The 20,904-nt window shown below is 43.7% G+C and overlaps 1 protein-coding gene across 2 annotated transcripts in view; it reads left to right on the plus strand.

Annotated features, from left to right (window-relative positions):
- The window catches only part of MXI1 (MAX interactor 1, dimerization protein), a 56,203-nt gene that overhangs the window by 25,246 nt on the left and 10,053 nt on the right, over window positions 1–20,904 (plus strand). For both annotated transcript variants that reach the window (XM_065843708.2, XM_065843709.2), the window contains exon 3: window positions 1,993–2,022. In XM_065843708.2, the coding sequence (XP_065699780.1) occupies window positions 1,993–2,022 (30 nt within the window). The remainder of the gene's footprint in view (window positions 1–1,992; window positions 2,023–20,904) is intronic.

A 20,904-nucleotide genomic window follows, 5' to 3' on the forward strand; every position in this document is an offset into this window, starting at 1 on the left:
CTTGCCACCAGTATGGTTAAAAGTCACAGCATAAATGTCCTGACGTGGTGAAAAGCCTGTGACCCCTCTCAGTTGTCTTGTTCATCAGAAGGCAGATAGGTAATAAAGAGTCTCCTGTGTGAGAGGAGTAGGGAGAACCTGCTGTTTTAATTTTGTTCACAGCAGTGGGCCAAACTTTGTTCTTTCAGTGCTGGCCTCGATAATTGGCTCGATATAATATAGGAATTCAAGCCATTGCATTTCTCTGGCTTTATAACTGCTAATGTCATAGCCAAGAAGAGCGCAAAGTCTCCTGCAGGAACATACTGTAAATAAGAACAATAAGCATGTTCCAAAGAACATACAGGCAGTGGTTTTAAAGGGCCACAGCTCAGCCCTGGTGGGTTAATTTGCATCCAGGTTTCCTGGACAAATGGATTTTGCTGGTTTAGGCTCTGTGGGAGGTGTGGGTTTGATTTGAGAAATTTTCTGGACTAAATATTATGTTCATTTCTCTGATTCCTAGGAATCAGACCTAAGGGATCCTCTCTTATCAAGAGGGAAAGATTTGCTTTAGGAGTTGGGCCATAGTGTGCCTTGCCTTTAGGGTACCCCAAGTCCTGCTACGCAGGGTGCCTTGCACAGACATACAGTAGGGTTTTGTTTTTCCTCTGGCCACCCGCAGCTCTCAGCCATGGCTAGCAAAGACTCATTTACCTTGTTTTTCACAGATATCCACGGTTTGTCATCTTCAATGAGGTTCTAACACCTGTTAAGCACTCCTCCTCCCTTTTTTTTGGAGAAGCATTTAATTATGACAGGGTTTCCCTTGGAGCGCATCCTCCATTCAGTTCCCTAATTGTAGAATTCTCTGTGGGATTCTCCAGATGGGGGATAGAGGATAATCTTCTCAGAGCTCCGGAAGAAATGTGATGCCAAATTACAGAAAATAGATCCTTTTTATTAAGCTCTTGGGCTCCTTTTACTCTTATTTTAAGATGACCTTCTGTTAAAGAGGAATGTTGGATAAATGGCTATCCTTTTTAAATAATCCTTAAGAACTGTACCTGGTTTACTAATAACACTGTTAGAGCAGAAATCCTGAAAGAATTTCAGCTCTTTTTTTGCCACTGGTGCTGCCACCACAGAGACAAGGAGAATGAACTTGCCTATTTCCCTTTTGTTTTTAGCTGGTCTCATTTTCAAGCTGCCACCTGTAAATTGGGCAGCATGCTTGACGGGGCAGCCAGGTATAAAGACAAAGCCCCCTCCTTTGTGAAGTGGTCACAGTGCCACTTTATGGGTCACTTGCTTTGCTGCAAGCCAGTGCTGTGGCAGTGCTGGTTCAATTTCTGAGGGGTTTCCAGGCATCCTAAAAGTGCTGCTCAGCGCCGCTGATGTTTGCAAACATGGCAATACTGGTCATCCCGTTTTGTGCTCAAATGCTGGCTGTATCTGGAGTTGTACTAGGTTTGCTAAATCTGGCATGTGACTACTAAAGGGCTCCGGGGGTTGTCCTTACAGAGCCAGTTCTGCTAGAAGGTTCCCATCTGTTTGATGTGCAGAAATTAATGCTCCATAAACTCCTGTGTTAGCAGATGATACTAATATTTTTACAGGGTGGATGGAGAAACTAAAACAGAAAGAAACATAACTGCAGCCCTCTACTGAGTTGGTGGCAGAGCTAGGAGTGGTCTGAAAATGGCTGACTCTGGTCCCCTGTTACAAGCATTGTCTCTCTCTGGGATTTTGTTTGCGTTTAAGTCTCCAGGGAACGTTTTCCATAGCACCAGTAAGAGTACCAGCTTTGCAGGTAGCAGGTAAATACAGACGTAGGAGGGGAGGAATCTCTGGTTGACAGAGAGGCTGAGGTTATAGCTATAAATTGTGATGTATGTATTTGCTTATCTTTACACTGTAATATGCCGCTGGGGATCTGTACAGCTTGCAGCGACTGATCTTTGGTGCTGAGAGGTCAAAAGTGGCTAATCCAAATTTTTGTTTGTCTTCCAGGTCTACGCACAACGAACTAGAAAAGAACCGGTAAGTAGCTAATGAGCTGAATTCTAAGAAATGCAAGCCTAGTGAGTGTAATGTGCTTTAACCTTGCACGTGCAGGTGCTGTTTGATCAGCTTAGACAGCTGTGAATGACCACACTGCATCACGTAGTTTTAAAAGTTGGGTGGGAGATACAATGAGATCTGAAAAAGAAGCCTTGTCTTTGGTTGTTGTTTTGGTTTGGGGTTTTGGTTTTGTTTTGTTTTGTTTTTTTCTCTTTCTCTCTCTCTCTCTCTCTCTCTCTCTGAAAAGGCAAGAAGTGACCCAGTTTTGTGACTAATCTGTATGCAGAGTAAATACTGTTCTTCTCCTGACACAGTGAAATCTGATTGGGGCACTTTCCATACATGAGGTTGCTACGGGATCAGGTTTCTTGGGCCCTGGGTGATACTTGTTACCATGAACTGAAGGGCAGAGCCCTGTGCTCTGCACCCTCTCCCTTCACCCCTCCGCTGGGCTGTGATAATCTCTGCAGTGCAGAAGAAAATACCGTTGTCCGCAGGCTCAGAGGTCTGGCTACCAGTGCTCCTGTGGAGACTCTCTCTTCTAACCTGTTTTAGAATTGCGCCTGTTTATCCTGGAATCTGAAGTTTTAGCAAGCCTTGCAGTTTTGTTACTTGGCTGGCTCTGCTACATGACTCAATCCTTTTGTAACTGGAGTTAAAGTAAGATAAATACCATTGAGACAAGGAGAGCTAGTTCACACACAGATCAGATTATCGCCTTCCATTCAGGATGCTATAGTTAAGGTTCTGTCAGGATTTTTATTATAAACTTATCTTGGCTCTTCTGTGGGATTTTAGGGGGGTGGGGTGGTGTCTGTGGTTTTTTTTATGGCTCCTTGAACAAAGGCAGTGCTCTGGCCAGCTGCTGCTATGAAGAAAACCCCCAGGGTGGGAAAGCTGAGTCTAAATAGGTTGATTGCCTCCTCTTCCCTCTTAGCAGCCATCATTTAACAAGGAACTGGACCACTGTAAGGATGGCCAAAGACACTCAGAGGCTTCAAGCCAAGTGTGTATTTCCATGCAGACAAGATCTTCCCATGTACCTTCAAGGGAATCAGAGCTGAGTACCTTGTGCATTGTGTTGCACAGTTTCCCCATATCTGCCTCCCCCAGTGGCAGCGGTGCTGGGAAGCAGCTTGGCCTTTGCATTGTGTGGGTGTTTTCTTCCAAGCTGTGCTTCTACCTTCTGGTCTTTTTGAGGGTCGAGTTGTCCTGGTCCTGCCTTGCTGGGGTGATGCAGGGAGGTTTTGTGTTTGGGTTATGTTAAGCTCCTGTCTCCCCCAGGTCTCAGCCTTTCTGGTCCCAGGTTGAGCCTTGTTGAGAAATGCTGGCTCATGGGTTTTCCAGTGCTCTCTGCAGCTTTATTTACCAGGGAGGGGAAGAAAAAAAAAAAAGCAAGCAGTGCTTGGGTCTGACCCAGAATGGAGGGTGCTTTTTTTCTCCATGACAACAGTAAACCGTCACTAATTTTCAATGTGCTTATTTGCATATCTAATTGTTAGTGCAAATGCCGCTCGCCCTCAGTACAGCTTTAGAGCAAAGCTGTCTCCATCTTTCCCTGCACTAGCCTGGTCCTCTCACATTAAGCCAGGTTTGCGTGGATCTGTGACCATAGTTTTCTACTTTTAGGCTTGTGGGACAGGCACTGAAGCTTCAAACTCCCTGTGGGTGAGATCTCAACAGCTACCATTACATGTTTATTGTCCAGACAAGGGCTGGCGAGTGGTGATGGGTTTAGGATATGCTGGATACCACCTCTCTGTGTGATTCCTTGTCTTTAACCGACGACTTCTTTAACCATACTTCCTGTGGTGGGGTTATCAGGAGGATTGACTACTGTCCAGTGCTTTGTTGTTTATGTTGCTAGTGAGAGGATTATTACTACCTGTGCTTCACCTTTAGCCACCTTTTTCTGGACGTTGACAAGCTGTTTGCCTTCTACAGAATGTGTCTTCCTATTACTGGTTGGTGTGATACCATCTCTTTCTCTCTCTCTTCCTCTCCTTCTGTCTTGGTTATGCTCCCTAGTCCCCACCTGCTCCAGGTTGACGACTTTTAACCATCACCCTTCCCAGCAAGGTCTTTCCTCCAGGGCTTCCCATTGCGAGGCACTGGATTCCAGGTCTGTGTCTCAGACACGGTTTTACAAGCCTTGGTTTTCATCTTTCTGGGAAGAACACGTTTGATCACATTTGGTGGTCAGTACAGGGGAACTCCTGTATCTGGGATCTTTGGTCAGGAGCCTGCTGCTTCAGGTTTGGGATTGTCTGTCCCTTGATGAAGATGCTGTGGCCTGAGCAGCTACGCACACCTGCAAACCCAGCTGGACCCTGTAGTGGCTATGCTGGGCTTGCAAGGTTTGTTACCAACAATCTGGACAGTGAGTTTCACACTAGAAGCATTTATTTTCAAACTCCACAGCAGTGTTTTCTGAGTGAAGGGGATTGCTTCCTGGTTAGATTTTCATCATGTTTTATTTTCTGTGTCGTTAAGTTTGCCAGTGTCTCCAGACTTAACTGTTGCAAAGATAAAAGCCCTGATACTAATGGCTTTGTGGCTGGCAGGTGCTCATTTTCTGTATTATTTGAGATTATTCCTTTTGAATTTCACTGTTATCTCCATTATTGACACACACTGTAATTTTCAAAATTGTGCACTATTAGGTCTCTGACTCTGATTTTTCCCTTCTTGTCTGCGAACAGCAGCCTTCTCATGTTCAGTTAAACTGTTGTTTTAACCCATTCAACAGTTACACAGAGTTTCTTTCAAGCAGTAGCAAGACAATAGTAGAAAAACAAAATGCTCTCCTCCTCCTTTTGGAATATGCGATTTAACTTGGACTCACTTTGCAGAGCTGGTGATGTTTCAATGTATCAGGATTAAGAATCTGCTACTCCTTTGATGTTAAAAAGTAACTGAAAATATATTAAAAAAAATTAAAGTGATGTTTTAAGCTCCACTCCTGTTTCTGCTAAGGAGCTGTTTGATTTGATACCAAATATTACTCTAAGTGACTTCTCTTTCTGCTTTGATTTGAGTTCTTTTTTTTTTTTTTAATCTGAAAAGATTGAAGGGACATTTATGTAAGGGGCTTTGTTTGATTTATAAAGATTAAAGTTAATTTATAGTTATTATCTGTCATTAATCCTTATTTTGGAAAATTGTTTGTGTTTTTTTATTTAATGGGTATGCGTTTCAGCTTATCTCTGCCTGGGATGAGTCATAGCTTGCATTTAAACAAGAAACCAGTATTCTGCTTCTCATAAGCTGCAAGGCATAACTAAACCAATACTTTTTAGTCCTTTAACATGCCTACCAAAAACCTGATTCATAAGCAGCAACCCATCATCTTCTAAAAGAAAACATGATAAAGCAAAGGACAAAGATTAACATTGGTAGTGTAATATTTTCTCAAAAGAGGGTAATAAATAAAATTCAGGCTGAAGTTAAATGGTGTGTGTTGTACAGATAGCAGAATTGACTGTTGTCTGTGAAGATTTTAGACAGGTGGCAGTTTTGGAAGGATGTGGTCAGTGTGGTATGAAGAGGAGGCACCTGGCACCGAAGCGACTCCTGCTGCTCTGTGAAGTGGCAGTTCTGGTAGGCCAGCGTGGTGGTGGGGTCTGTCAGAAGGGTTACGTCTCCTGATAGAACAAGGAAGATGTTTATAAAGCTATTGATCAGATTTAAAAATATATATATATACAATGTCTTTCTGTATATCCTAGATTGATCTGTTTGGTTTTGGTGATGATGACATTGTAATACAGCAGAAGGAAGGAGAACAAAGCTGAGGGACTGGGTAAGGAGTGAGTTATTAAGGCAGATTTTTCTTCTGGTAACAGTAATTTAGCTTAAACAAAAGATAGATCTAGGGAAAGAAAGACACCTTGGGAGAATTGCTGAAATCAGAATTTTCTGAAGATCTCACAGGATTTGTGGCTCTGCAAAAATACATTGTTTAAAAAGGGCATAATCTAAAGGAGACAAAACTCCTTGTAAACCAAGTTGCTGAAGAGTTGTGTTTAGTGAAAAAGCACAGACTGAAGTGATGCAAGATCCTTTCTCTCTGATACCTTTAGAGATGATCAGAAACACAGTGAAGAAGACAGACATATAGCAATGATTGAGTGCTGTGGATTTTCGCTTTTCTCTTGTCAGGATCCCCCTTCTATCTTCTGTGATTCCCCACCCACTCTCTCTTCAACATAACAGGATCTTTATTGCAGTGTTTCTCCAAAATGGTTTCTCATGCAGAGCTGACTGTTCTGCTAGGCTGCACACTTGAGGTGGCAGATGAGATGATGGAAAAACCCTTCTGAACGTTCAGGATAAAACCATGACCTGGGTCAGTTTGCACTGAAACATGGGGCCTTCTGGAGGCTCTGCAGCAATTGCATAGTTTGTTTCTCTAGAATAGGGACTTGAGTGTGTCTATTAGCAAAATGCAAGAGAAGAAGGAGGGGGAAATGTTTACCGTAGAGCATTTAAATGATTCTGGTGCAGGCATGCTGTCTAGGCTGGGAAAGATGAGGGAAGGGAAGAGAAAATGTAGTGAACCCTTGCTCCTCTGAATAGGCATGGGTGATTGTGCTTCTGTAGTGCTATATATACTTGCCAAGGCAATCTGATCAGTGTTTGTCTTGAACAAACTAATCAATGTGGTGTTGACTTCAGTGCTATTTATCAGGAGCACTGGAACAAGAAACTAATCCAGTAAATTTCATTTGTTCTCTGGAGTGAGCTTTGTTTTCATGTTAACTTCATGTAGCGAAAGTTGACAGTACATATTGTTTTCTTCATTAATAAAACTTGGAACCTGTGATGTTCCCTGCAGCAGCCAAGCCATGGCCAATACAGCTGAGCACGCTGCTTCCTTGGACACATCCAAAGGTCAGAGCGTGCCCTAATCCAACCTGCTCGTTGTGGGAACTGTAGCTAAACGCTCCTGTCCTGTGGCCAAGATGGAGCAAGAGCTGGAGGTAGCTGCCTGTCTTCAGCTCTGTTGCTTGGATGACAGATGCCTCTGTTTTCAGCAGGGTCTAACAGTCGTCAGCAGAGCTGAAGCCTGTTCCTCTGGTTTAGAAGATCTGTATAACTATTACACTGCTGTGCTGGTTTTTGCTTGATCTGGAGAGAGTGAAGTCTGCAACCTATAGAGTAAGGCTGTCAGTGAGATGTTCTCTCTGGATACATTTGGGCTTAGTTGTCGGTTTAGTATCAGGTCTGCTTTTTGCTATATTCTGGTCATTTCTTTGCATTGCTTCAGGAACTCACCAGTCAGATCCTGTGAAAGTGTGATCTGCTCCCTTTGGCTGACCACCACACTTGCTCATGCACAGTGCCTCCTTGTAACAGAAGCAGCATTTCGATTTGCTTGCAATCAAAAGTCTGTGAAGGCTTTACTTCATGTTGGCTGGGCAGCAAAGATTTTGAACCCTGAGTAAACCTCCTGCAAAGAGACAGTCTCCGTGCCAAAATTTGAAGGAAAGAAAAGGATCCTAATTTTGTTGAAAGTCCTTCAGTACTGCTCATACTGGAATTTCTAGTTTTATATTTTATTCAATATGATGCAGTGAAGAATGAATGCATGCTTGCCTTCCTTTCTGCTCCCAGATCTCTGCACCTCCCCTATGAATCCAATGGCAGTTGGAGAAGGAAAAGGAAAAAGAACAATACTACTATTTTGGATAAACTGTTGCAAAGCAAAATGTTTTTGTTTCCATAATGTTGCACAATAAAATCCCTGTTACAAGCCAGTTTTCAGAAGCAGATATTTATCACCAAACCCTCTCAACTAAGATGTGTTTTCGGGACACTTTATGATGTGTTTTCTTCCCATAGTGCAGAAAGAAATGTCAGCACAATCTGCTTGGCTTAAGGGCCTGATGCTGAGAATTCTTTCATTGTCTTGCCTCCCAGAAGGGAGAGTTTAGAGGGAACCCCCATCTTAGAAAGAAACGTGCTTTACAGTCAAGTCTCCCCCCTTATTGGCTGAGTTCTTGCTTCAGCATCCTGTACTTAGATTTCCAGAGCAGTGAATAAAGAGGTATCAAATGGTGTGTTACTGGTTATTTACTGTGTTTGGGGAGCCAGGAGGGGTCTGGTAGCTGCTTTGGGTGTGTAAAGAAAACGGTTCTCTGTATTTAGGTGGTATCTGATTTGAAGTGCATCATCACCAGCTTTGGTTCTTGAACTGCTTCCCAAACTTGCATCCTCTAATTTCTACTTGGGTATGTTGCCACAGTTTTCTTTCAGGCTGACCCCTCTACAGTTAGGTGTGATTATGGCGGTCCTAAGAAAATTAAAGACTGAGCAAATCTCCTCTGTAATCAGTGAGCTTGGACCAAGGAAGAATCTGGCCCCAGGTAGGAAGTCAAGCATCCAGCTTTCCTGGCTCAGTTTTCAACCATGTCAGGGCTCTGTACTTGCCATATCTTTCCCAAATGCATCTCTGGAGACTTTACAGGCTTTTTTTTTGTTTTTTCCCGGCTTTTTTCTTTCCTGAGGTGTTGTTTGTTGAAGTACCGAGAGCAAGAAATTCTGATGCAACAACTTTCCTTGTTCAAATGACTAACATTGCTCATGGGCCTTGAAAGCGTTACTTAGCTAAAAGCCACTTGGGGAGTTGCTGCCTTAGAAAAGATGAGGTAATAGGAACATAATTTTGGAGACAGATTACGTGTTAACTACAAATTTCAGGACTTTTTACTCTTGGGGCAGAAGCTAGAGTTCGATGTGCTGATCTATATCTATATCTATATCTGGTACGTGTGTTGAGGGTACTGTAGCAACATAGCCCATGCAGACTTGTGATAACCAAAGTAAATTCAGCATGGGATAGGAAATGTAGGTGAGGAACTTTCTCATTCTCCGTTCTGTGTGGCCCATTTTTACCAAAGTATCACAACTTTGAGAACCTATAACCTTACAATTTGGCAAGGAGGGGTGGGAAGAATCAGACACCCCTGTTTAACAAGTGAAGAGCAGAAACTCACAGGGATCCAGTGCCTGAAGTAACAGGCACAATTTTACATCAACCCACTCCTTTGCTTCGTTGTTCCGCACCTCCAGGCAGTTGCTTTCACAAAAGTTTCCCCCATCCCACCTCTGTAGCCTTCAAAACTTCTCCCTCCCCCTGTGTCAGTGTTGCCCAGGGCCAGGCGGTGCTGCCTGGCACTGTCTGCCTGCCCTGCACCTTCTCCCGTCTGAAAAGAGAAGAGGAACACAAAGTGAAGGTACCCCTGCTGCTGGGGGCGGCTGGCAGGGCTCAGCACAGAGTGGTCCAGCCCCTTGTTTTGGGAGCTGCGGTGGGCAGCGCAGGTGTGTCACAGGCGTTCACAGCCTCGGCTGGGAAATGAAAGCAAAGGGCTTCATCTCACTCTTGCTGTGGTTGTTGCCTGGCTGCAAATGGTGCTGGTCACCCCGAGCAGTTTGCATAGCTGTGGGCAAACAGACCAGACAGGTTTCCTCCCAAACAGTGCGTGTGACAACCATAAAACAATTAAATAGGCAATGTGCAACCGAGGGTTAGGAATTCTCCCATGAAACCATTGGGTAACATGTACAGGGCTAAATCAGGCTCATGGCAGGATGTAGCTGTAATGGTGTCATCTACCTGCCTCCATTTCTGTGTGTCTTAAGAGCTTGAATTTGTGTAGAAATAGAGATCATCTCTGTCTAGCACTCTGTGTTTGCTCTTTGGTAAGTGTGTACTGTGCCTTTGCAAAATTAGAGTATCCCCTTTTTCAAAAGTGGCGCTTGAATTTGTCAGATGCAGGCTGAATCTCATGTTAAGATTTTGGATTTGCCTGAGTCTAAAGGAGCACTGAGGAATCCCTGGATCCCAGAGCAATAGGATGACTCAGGTTTTCTACCCAATGGTCCATTAAAAAAATTAAGGGCTGTCTTTTGAGGGTGTCCTTCATGTGCACACTGCTGCCTGAGCATCACTTCCCATTAACTGTGTGATAAGATTTTCTGTCCCTCTTGCCTGTTAATTATTTACCTTTGAGAGTGCATTCATAAAGCAACATGACTTATTTAGGGAAAAATGAAAAGCTTTCACAAAGGATGGATGCTTTTTGCACTTTTTTAGTCTCCCTGGCAGTTTAAGTAGAATACCTTAAGACTGAAGATGAAAAAGGGATTGCTGTGAATGGGAGATTTCACAAATGAGAATGTTCAACTCTCAGAAGGGGAGGCTGAAAGCTCCAGTGGAAACAGGACATGAGCTTCAAATTCAGTGTTCCTTTCATAGAAACAGACTCTGTGAATGGTATCAGTGGGTTCACGCATGGTCCAGGCTGATAACAGTTCATACGATGAGGGTGTGGTTTTTATCGTGGTTGGTAGTAAACAGCTGCACAAAACTTAGTCATGCTTATAAAGTCAAGTGCAAAATACTATCTCTGAGCTGGCTGGTTGCTGAACTCTAGGATGGAATATCTAAAAGCATCTGAATCATTTAGGAGCACAGCCCTTAATGACTCTTGAATACTTTCTCTTTCACTTGGGTTCTTGTTGCTCCCCCTGCTTGTCTCTACAGTGCTGTAATTGTGCCCAGTCATTCGGAGAGCAGTGCCAAGGGTTCCTGCACCAAACAGCTTCCTCTCCAGGATGGTGAGAAATGCAACAACACAAGGACAGCATTTGATAGACGCCACTCTTCATGTGAATAAGCGGGTATATTCATTTGTAGAGAAGAAATCAAGACCCTTCCATGTGAAAGCTGGCAAAGCCGTGCACCCATCAGAAGGGATGTGTGGAAAGGAGAAGGAAGTTGATGCCAGACTTGATTTTGATGCTGATTTTTGCATGGGTAGATTTCCCTGTGAGCAGCCCAGGAGAGAAAAGGAACAAAACAGTGGGGTTCAGAGGTGAGGTCAGCCCAGAGGAGCTCACTGTGCCTGTCCCCAGCCTTGAAGTAGAGACTGGTCAGCCAAGAGTGTCTCAGGATGTGAGAATGGTCAGCTGCCAGCATATCCGGCTGCTATCGTAGTGTGTTCCCCTGCTATTTCTGCTCAGAGCTGGGTTGTGCAGGAGGGGTTGCTCTGACTCTCCTAGACTTGAGGAAGTTCTAGGTGATCTGTCCTCCACCTTTTTCTCCCAGGAGGAACTTTCCAATGCTGCTTAAAGACACAACACTTGGAGTAATTCACTGTAATGCCCGAAGTCCAGTCCATAGGTGGAAAGTGTTCTGCTCATGCTGAAAACTCAGTGAAATTGTTCAGATGGGTTATTCTGAAAGGGATAACAGTGTTACTGGTTTATTGCAGAAATCAAAGGTTTGACCTTGTTCCCTGGAGTGGGTTGAGTTGTGGGTTGCCCAGTCAGATTTTGCTCATCTGTATTGGAATCTTCCACATAACTCGGAAAATACCATTCATTAGCTACACTTTGGTAATGTCAAAAAGCTGAATGTGGGGCAGGATCTCACATTTACACAGATGCACACAGTTACGTGCAAGCACACACAAAGAGCTCGCAGTTAAAATCAATGTGTCTGTCTCTCTTTAACAGGGGAAGACAGCCCCAGCTGTGTATACAGCTTTGTGTTTCCCTTTGATCTCTGTTTCCAGTGTTTCTCATGGGCTGGATCCTGGCGCTCGTCAGAGCTGGCTGCTGTTTTCCATGTTTGCAGCTGCATAACTGCACACAGAGAAGCTTGCTGGGGTGAGCGGGCTGTAACTGACTTCAGCAGCTTGGGGCGTGGGTTCCTTTTCCCTGCAGCCCCTCCTGTTTGCTTTGCTCCTCTCCTCACCAACCCGCAGGGCAGTGGATTGTGTCATTCTGTACTGGAAACTGTGCCCTGCAAATGCCTCAGTATCCTCCCTTTGCTTTGCCTACCTGCTCCCACACATGTGGCACTGCTGCCCTTTTCCAGCTGCAAGCAGCAGCTACAGCTATCACTCTGTAGAAGATCTTTCCCTCTGTCACCAGGGTCGTACCTCAGAGAGGCAAAATTCCCCTTCGCTTTCCAGCGACTCGGCACGCTGCCCCTGCAGCTGGCTTGGGCCCTGTGCCGAAAGGAGGGCAAGAATCCGCGCTCTTCAGACTGAAGTGGTGTTTTGTGAAGCTGTCACAGATGGGGCTGAGAGGGGCCTGCAGCGCTCCTTTGATCTGTCCCCTTGCCCCAAGGCAGGGTGAGCTCTGTCTAAACCTTTCCTGACAGTTGCAGATCCAGCTTGGCCTTGAAAACCCTTCACAACAGGGTTGCCCAGGGAGGCAGTGCAGTCTATTGCCCTGATCAACTTGTTATTGCTAGGAAGTTTTTCCTAGAAATGATTTCAGGATTGTTCTAGGGGAGAAAAAAAGCCATTCAAAGTTGAGGGTCTCTGTGTGTGTCAAGGGGAGAGTCCCAAACGCTGAATATAGTCATCAGCTGTCATAGCAAGAATCACTGTTAGACTCTAGAAGTACGTCAAGGAATTCTGGCTGAGATAAGGAAATAGATAGAGAAAAAAATACTCATCTTTCTTTTTCCCAGTGCATGTTTGCTACTTCACCTACCCAGAAAAGCAACTTTGCCAGAAGAAGTGGGAAACCGGATGGGAACACTTTGTCTCCTGTGGATATTCTACGTAATATGACCCTCTTAGGAAATGCGCAGAGCCTGTTCTCTGTGGCGTGACCTCTTTTAAACTTTTCTTGGCTTGGAAAAGCAGCTTACAGGCTTGGTGTTCACTGGAAAAAGCACATATGGGCATGCATTTCAGTGAAGGGATTGCAAAGGGGGAGGAGAAGGGAAATCTTAAATCTGGTGTCATATCCTTCAGGAAAACACGTGAATGCCCTCTGCAGTCATAAGCATCTCTTGGAGGTTCTTCGAGTTGTGTTTGTTTTTTCTTAGTGATCGCTGAGAAAAAATTGTGTGGTGGGGAAAGAGTGGAGTGGGAAGGGGGTTGTACTGTGCACTGGGCACATTGTGAATGGTTGGCAGTAGTCACAGTGCAAAGCTGTTGTACGTAAGTAGGGGACTCCATAAGCCCTCTGGGCTGGCTCGTCTGTGCAGACGGTGCTGCCTTGCATGTCCCATCAGCCATCCAGGGAAAACAAAGTGCATGAGTTTTTTAAAGGCTTTTGTGTGTGTGTGTGTTTGTTTTTAAAGGAGCACTTTTTAAAACTGTTCTGTTATTTAAAGTGAAAAATATGATTGATCTTCCCAGCTCTTGTAATCTCTACTGCAATTCTGGTGATATTCTGTGATTCTCGAATCCCAGCAACTGGAGTTAAGTGTTTTCTATCCCTCACATAAAACCAGTTTATGAGCCAGTGTAACCTATGTATTTAAAAAACAGGAATGAGAAGGAGCATCCTATGTAGGTGTTTATGTTTGTTTCTTTAAATCATGTGATGTCTGAGCTACTCTGGTGTGTTTTTTTTAATGGGGCCTAGATCATAATCTTTTGAATGCATGGAATTTACAGTCAGACATCAGAAACAAAATGTTTTAAAGAAATAAAAGGTTTTATGACTGCTTGATTACAGAGTCAACAATACAGCCTTCATCTGGTCCTGATTCTGACTAAACTCCTTTGAACTTTGCTGAAATTCCATCTTGGGAATTTCTCAGGACAGAGGCAAGAGGAGACCTCAGATAGTTTTTGCTGCATATATGAAGGGATTGATCCATTTTAAGAAATGTGGCCATCTTGTACTCTTGGCATTATTAGCCAGCAGAGAGAGCTGAATGAATTAGCTTCCCCAAGTGTCCTGCTCTCTGGGCACGTCACATACCAGTGTCATTGAGGAGCTACGCGAGCACCTGAAAGCCAAGAGCAGATTTAGCTGCGCAGTGCTCCATGAAGGAATTAGGATTAGCACCCTGTTGTGGACGAGTGGTGCGTGCTTCAGTTCCTCAGGGGATTTACCTGCGGTCACGCAAGCTGTCTGTGGACAGGACTCTCACTGAAGGGCCTTGCTTGCTGTATAACCCTCTCCTGGTTCTGCAGAGAGCCCACGTGTTGGCTCCATTCAGTTGCTGCTTCGCCCTTCCTGAAAGTGCGTGCAAACTCTGCAGGCTAGCACAGCACTAGGAAAGTCAGGAAATCTGTGCTTCTGGTTTGCTGTTTGGCTCTCATGATGAGGAGACCCACTGCAGTCTCTCCCCAGATGAATGATTTGCAGTGAAAATTATCTTTTTTGGTTGTTTTTCATGTTTGTTTGTTTTAATTATTGCTGGTTTTAACACTAGTGATTTTTTGAAACCTATAAGGAGCGATCCTAGGACGGGATACTGTATGGAGAATACCTGCCCGTGAAGCAGTAATTTTTTTTGCCTAAATTCTTGAGGGACAAATGCCCTACAAAATAACAGGGAAGGAAGGTTGTGGCTGTGATTATAATGCAATGCCACTGCAGGTTTTTCTGTAAGCTCGTGTGGTTGTTTTCTTAATATTGTCTTGTTCGTTTGCATCAAACCAGAGGACTAGGTGTTCCCAGCTCCTTTTATTATTATTATTATTATTATTATTATTATTATTATTATTTTTCTTTCCAAAACAAACCATGAACCTTTCAGTGTCTGGTCTGTTCCCAGGTGAGATCCTAACCCTTTTCCTGCTTGGAGAATACAGAGTGAGTGAGCATAAGGCAGCTAATCCTCCCACAAATGTTAGTTTACTCAACTACAGCTGTTCTTGATTTGGGGGAATTAAAATCCTATCAGTTTGTGGCATTGCTGACCCAGGCAGGGGTTGTAATGATCTTCTCCAGCTGATCAAGGGTTCACTAAGCGTGTCCTGTGCTTAATATAATGACTTTTTGAGCCCTGTTGGAAGGACTAGGAGTTTTGTAGTTGAGCTGAAAAAAGTCAAACAATTTTCATGTCTTACGGATACATTTTGTCTTGTGTTCTGCCCAAGGAGATGGTTTCCCAGTGGCCAGCTTCATGCTTCTTCCCTGTGTGAGGTTTGAGCAGTTCTACGTCTCTTGGCCTTCACACAAGCCTGGAGGAGAGAAAGAAAATACAAGGAGGATGTCAAGGGTAGTTAAAGGGAAAGGGCAAGACAAGGGATTTATTTTTATTTTATTTTCTTCTCTGTAAGTTTACGTTGTTGTAATTTGCTAGGTGATAAACCCTGCGCCTCTTTGGAAAAACTCTATCAACAATGAGTTTGTATTAGCACATCACAGTAATTAAGCAGAAGCAATGTGTTTTCGCACTCTCTGGTACCTCTGTGTGTGAGATCATGAGGACAGGACTCATCTGTTGTCGTGGTGCTGGTAGCTGTGCTTCTCTGTTGGGGTTCCCCTGCTGAGTAACATATGTAGTTCAGTTGCGTTAAAACTGTTTGTCGCATAATATTAACAAACTCCTAGACTTTTGAAATACAGTATTACTGCTCTTTGTGTGCAAAAAATCCATATTCAATATGAAAAATAGCGCTAGGATCTCTTAAATTTTCCTTGTGTTTTTTTCCAAACATACGTCTGATAATGACCTTGGCTGGTAATTCCTTTTTCCTGGGAAGTCTGAGATTAAATTTAAAATAATTTTACAAGGTGAAATTACATGCACTGCTTCCTCTGTTCCAGGTGTATGCCCTCTACACCTGAAAGGTGCAGTAGGTATTTGATGACTCCTTAAATATTTCTGACAGTGTGAAGAGGTATTAGATGAAGAGCATGTGCTTTCCTTCTGGCATAAAAGATTTTGTGTAAACAAGTATTCCAAATGGTCACATTCTAAGAATATTTTTTCATTAGGAATTATCATTTTCTCCCATGAGGTGAGGAAACTGGAATATAGCTTCAGAAAATAAATGTATGGGGTAGAAAAACTCTGTCCTATCTTAATGAACAATGAAAATATCTTCAGTAGCAATAGCTTATCTGTGGAATTTAAAAATTATGTTAATGACAAAAATAACATACAGTATCTGATCAGAATATATTACTGATATCAGCAACTATTTTAAAAACAGGAATTATGTTTTGGCAAATCAGAGTTTGGCAGCATCCTTTAGTCTTTAACCTATGGACAAATGTCCATCTTACAAAGCAAGTGCTTGCTTCTTGTGACTGGTTAGTGGCATTACTAGTTTAAAAACTGACTATGTTTAGTAGGCACCAAAGTCCAGGGTTTCTTTCAGTTGTATTACAAAGAAGCAGAAGCTCTGATTTGAGGTCCCGTCTGTTCCTTTACTGCTGTGACACCCTGTGGGCTCTGGGGAGCAGTTTGCTGTAGCCAAGAGATCAAGGGACACTGTCCAACTGCCAGTATCTCAGGTTCTTCCAGTCTCAATGCAGGCAGGTGGCCTTCAAGGCTCTCTGCAGATCCCTGCAAATTCATCTCTTTTCTGATGTGCACCATCTTTGATTTCTCCTTCAGAGGTTATAAGGACTCGCCATAATGGCAGTAGGTCCAAACTGGAGAGCTCTTCCCTGTTGCCTGGCAATTTTAAAGGCAGTTAAGGATTACAGGGTGGGAGCATCCCCCCTTCTCGGTGTCTGACTGCAGAAACCTTGCAGGAGCCTGAAATACCTCCTCGTTTCTTTTCAAAGGCATGGTGCTCAGCCAGGGAACCTCTGAGCAGAATAACCAAGAATAGCTGGTGAGTTTGGAAAAATCTTGGCTATCTTTGCCAGTGGCCTAATTCTAGCAGTAAAGCTGGAAATCCATAGGTCACAACAAAGCAGGTTATGGCCTCCTCCTCACCAAGGCAGGTTCTGATGAAGGCGCAGTGCTGTGGAGATTGCTGCCAGACTTGGTGGCTCTGAGCACCCTGTACATCCCTAGAAGGATGATTATAATGGTATTAGAGAGAACAAGGGCACAGGACACCGTTGACTATTTAAAGACCCAGTCTATTTTTAACCACCTTTTAACAGAGTTTTTATTAGACTGGGCTTGTCAGGGCTTTATAATTAACCAGTCTGGGTTGCATGGTGATGTTTACAGCTTGCTTTGTGTGTTCCCTTATAGCTAAATGCAGGATTGTAACCATATGTTAAAACCAGGGTAGCAAATCGGCGATACCCATGCATCAGGTAGTGAGCTTGATTGAAAAGTTGGTGCCAAATGATCTTGTGTGAGAGGTACCTGGATGTAACTGTACCGGTGGCAGCTAGCCTGTGTTTTTAGGTCAGGAGGAGAATGTGATGTAGAGCATTTATGGCCTGTGATGGCTGCAGGGTTTAGCACGGTGTTGAAAGCACAGCTTACCCTGAAAGGGATTTAGCTGGTAACATCAGGTATTGTGCTACAGTGAAGTTCAGTTAATTATACTCACCAGGGATTAAAATATTTTATGGCTAATGGCCAAGATCAATAATAGCAGATCCTCAATATATAACTTTAGGGGGACTTTGATAAATAAGAATGTAGACTCTTCTGCAGAGCACCTGTTGCTATTTGATGTCTCTTAACAACTGTCCAAGTTGCTTTCAAAGAAAGGCCGAGAGCCACAGAAGAAAAACTGATGAACAGACACCGAGAGCTTGGTGCTGGATCTGGATGAAAATGAAGGGGCAAAAGAAAATGCCAGACACTGATTGACTCCATTCCTCTGCTGGGCAGGTGGCCACCTACCCTGCCCTCATCACCTCTTCATTGTGAAGCACAGGCTGTTGTATTTGATCTTTCTCTACCGAGTTGAAGCTGCCTGTCTCATTGGTGCTTCTGAAGATCAAAGGGGTTAGGAAAGGATGAGCAGTCATGTTACCGAACAGCTGTGAGTTCTTTCTGGAGGAGGCACTTTCCAGAATGGTATAATTTTTATTACTGTAAGCATCAGTATTCCACTTTTTTTTTGCCATTCCATTAAGCATCCTAGTTTTGGAAGTCATGGGATTACAGATGGTCTCTCTTTTTTTAATTATTTTCTTCGTTTAAATGAAGTTTCTGTATTCTAGCCCTGTAGTTCAAAGAGAAAAACTTCAAGATATGCAACAAATAGGACCCAAAGGCCCAGAAGTTATTGTTCGAATAAAATATAGCCCCAGATATATCACATCAGCTTCAGAATCATAATGTTGCTTGGGCCTAATTGTTTGGGACCTGCTTGACTCCTGAGTGCAATCACAGGATCCTGTTCAGACCTCAGTGCCTTTGGCAGCTGTGTTGTTGTTCCAAAGAGTTTGCAGCACAGTGTCGGAGAGGAGGACAGAAGCAAAAACCTGAGCAGGCTGGAGGCTGATGACTGGTGGCAGCAGAGCAGAGGATTCAGCCCAGCCTTTTCAGTGCTGGTTGGAGTGGAAGGGAAGATCATAGAGACTCAGTGTGAGATGAGAGCGTATTTCCATATTTCACCAAGGGGTTGGAGGCTGCCTGATTTCCCCTCTCTCTGTCTCTCTCTTCCTCATTTTTGGTTTTGGAAAGCCTTGAAGGAATTCATTTGCTTTCAAAATCATAACAAAATTAGGAGAGTCCTCTCAATAACATTGAGTTTTATACTTGGAGGGGTCTCAGGACAGGGAGGGACCTTGACAGCTGTGTGACAGAGGGTGGTGGGGAGAGCATGTCTCCCCCCAGACTGCAGTAGCAGCTGAGGAAGACCCGTGTTGCAACTGACCAGTGGTGGCAGCAGACCACTCAGCACAAGGTTTGTTGGTCTTGTAGCCTCTGTTTGCTCAGAACCTGAAGCTCTGCCAAAGCTGAAGTCCGTGATGAGTCTTCCCATCTGGAAGAGTAGTGGGGAGAGGTGATTTCTGTGTCCCTGGGGGGTTTTCGCCACACGCTGGCTCTGAGGTGCAAGGTGTGCAGGGCTGGGGGACAGTCAGGGCAGGGTTGGCAGAACAGCCTCTTCCAAGCTGTACACTGCAGGCAGTGTATATTAAGTTAAAATCCTCACTTTATGCTTACCATAAAGCTTGCAGCTTCTGTTGCAGATGTTGAGAAGGGTTTGTGTGCTACAAAACTGGCCATTTTTTCGAAGTAGCTCAGTTGTTTGGAAATGTGCTTCCTTTCCCAGCGTGCCTTGTCTTGGTCTTGTGACTGAGGTGGCCTTTGGACGCTGCTGTTGCAGAGTGCATCAATACATTGCTGTTTGTATTTTGTTTCCACTTACGGGCTTGATTCGGGATGCTGCTTTCTTGACCACTGTACCACCATGTATCTCCCTGTTATGTAGCTCGGTACCATGCAGAGGTGCATTGATGTGTGTGACTTTGAAAAGCTACACTGCCTTGTTTTTTTGTTTGTATTGTTCTTACCATTGTTTAATTGTAGGTCTATTCATTTGTGGTTTGTTTTTCATCTGCCCTTGATTTGAGAATACAGTTGAGTTTATGTTCATCTTTAATTTTTGCAGACAGCTCTGGTATGTTTAAGATCAGGCTGAAAATGTTGCCTGTATAACTTTTTTTGTTCCTTTAAATTCCTATTTATAATATGCTATCAATTCTTTTTATTGTGGGTTCTAAATTTTCATTTCTTTTGAACGACAGACAGGCTTAAAAATGTAAATATCTAAAGGCTTTTTTTTCAATTACTTTTTCATAGCACATTTTATTAGCATTTGGAATACAAATACCCCTACATGCCGGGGAGCCACTTGTAGAGATTGACTGGAAACAAAGAGGCAAATGAGCAAGCATCTCCTTCAACTGGGAGCAAACACAGTAAAATAAATAATTGTGAGAAGAGATCTGATTGAAAATCAGAAAACAAGGCTTGTTCTGGATGATTTCACAGCTCAGGTGGAGAATATTACCTTTTAACTGCATATTTCTGAGCCAGATTTCTTTCTCAAACACGTCTCCTCTCTGGCGTCCGGTGGAACCGGGGTGAGCAAGTGTGAGTGTGTTTATTGCTGGCTGGAGGCGTTGCAGCGTTATTGCTCCTGGCCAGAGGGATCGCAGCAATCACTGATGCTCTACAGCAAAGGAGACACCAGCTCGGCCCCTGGCACCCAGGTCCTCCCCATCCTGACCCGAGGCATTCCCAGAACCTCCAGTCCACTGACAACAAGCATCCAGTAAAGCAGGGGGTGGGTAGCGATGCAGAGAGGGCTGTGCTGGGGGTTAGAGACAAGAGTAAGGAGAAAACATTAAGTCTTGTGATGGCTGTTAGAGATAAGCATGTCTCTGACCTGGGAGTTGCTTTTAGAAGGAAACCATGTTTTCCACCATTTTCCTTGCCCTGTGGTTTTTGCATGTGCTTCTCATTATTTCTATCTCAAAATCATTCTTGTCCAATGAATTATTGATGTGGGGTCACTTGAATTTCTCCAGGAATTGCTTTATTTGACCAGTGATCCCTCTTGAATTTTTTAAGCAATCTATTAGCTCTGAAAGCCAAACAAAGTTGGTGGTTTCTAATTTCAGGGTTAAGTTAGACACAAGTTTGAAAAGGTGTAGAGAGAAGAGGAGAAAGGCAGAGGGGAAGGATTATAACGTCCCTTTCCGTGTTGGAATCTTCCTTCTGCTGGTTCTTACGGTGGTTCTTTGGTTTAATTTGGTCCTGTCTTTTTTAACATCTTTTGGTAATCAGCTGTCTGATTTAGCCTTACTGGGGCTTGAGCATATTCCTAATGTGGAGTACATGCTTAAATACACTGGTGAATTCAAGCCCTATAGACCTACAGGCACAGTACAAAAATATCTTGGAAATGCTTTTCTTTTCCCTCAGATGCTCCCTTCTTTCCACACACAAAAATCAGAATTCAGCATTTTGAAATGCTGCTGGAGGCGAGATGGTCATTTCCTGCTGGGAGAGAGGTTTGATCTTTTAAAGATGGGCAGAGTGTCTGTGTGTCCGTGTCTGTGTTTTGCAGATGTTCAGGCCTTTATTCAGCAAAGTTGATCTGGAGTATCAGACTAGGGGATAGTGCTTAATCTGGTAAACCTGCTGCTTCAGAGCCGAATGTGTACGTATGTGTGACTGACTCCTCAGCAGAGAAAGTTTCTTGTCTCAGT

The sequence above is a fragment of the Patagioenas fasciata genome, chromosome 8 (assembly GCF_037038585.1).
Source record: "Patagioenas fasciata isolate bPatFas1 chromosome 8, bPatFas1.hap1, whole genome shotgun sequence".
Lineage (NCBI taxonomy): Eukaryota > Metazoa > Chordata > Aves > Columbiformes > Columbidae > Patagioenas > Patagioenas fasciata.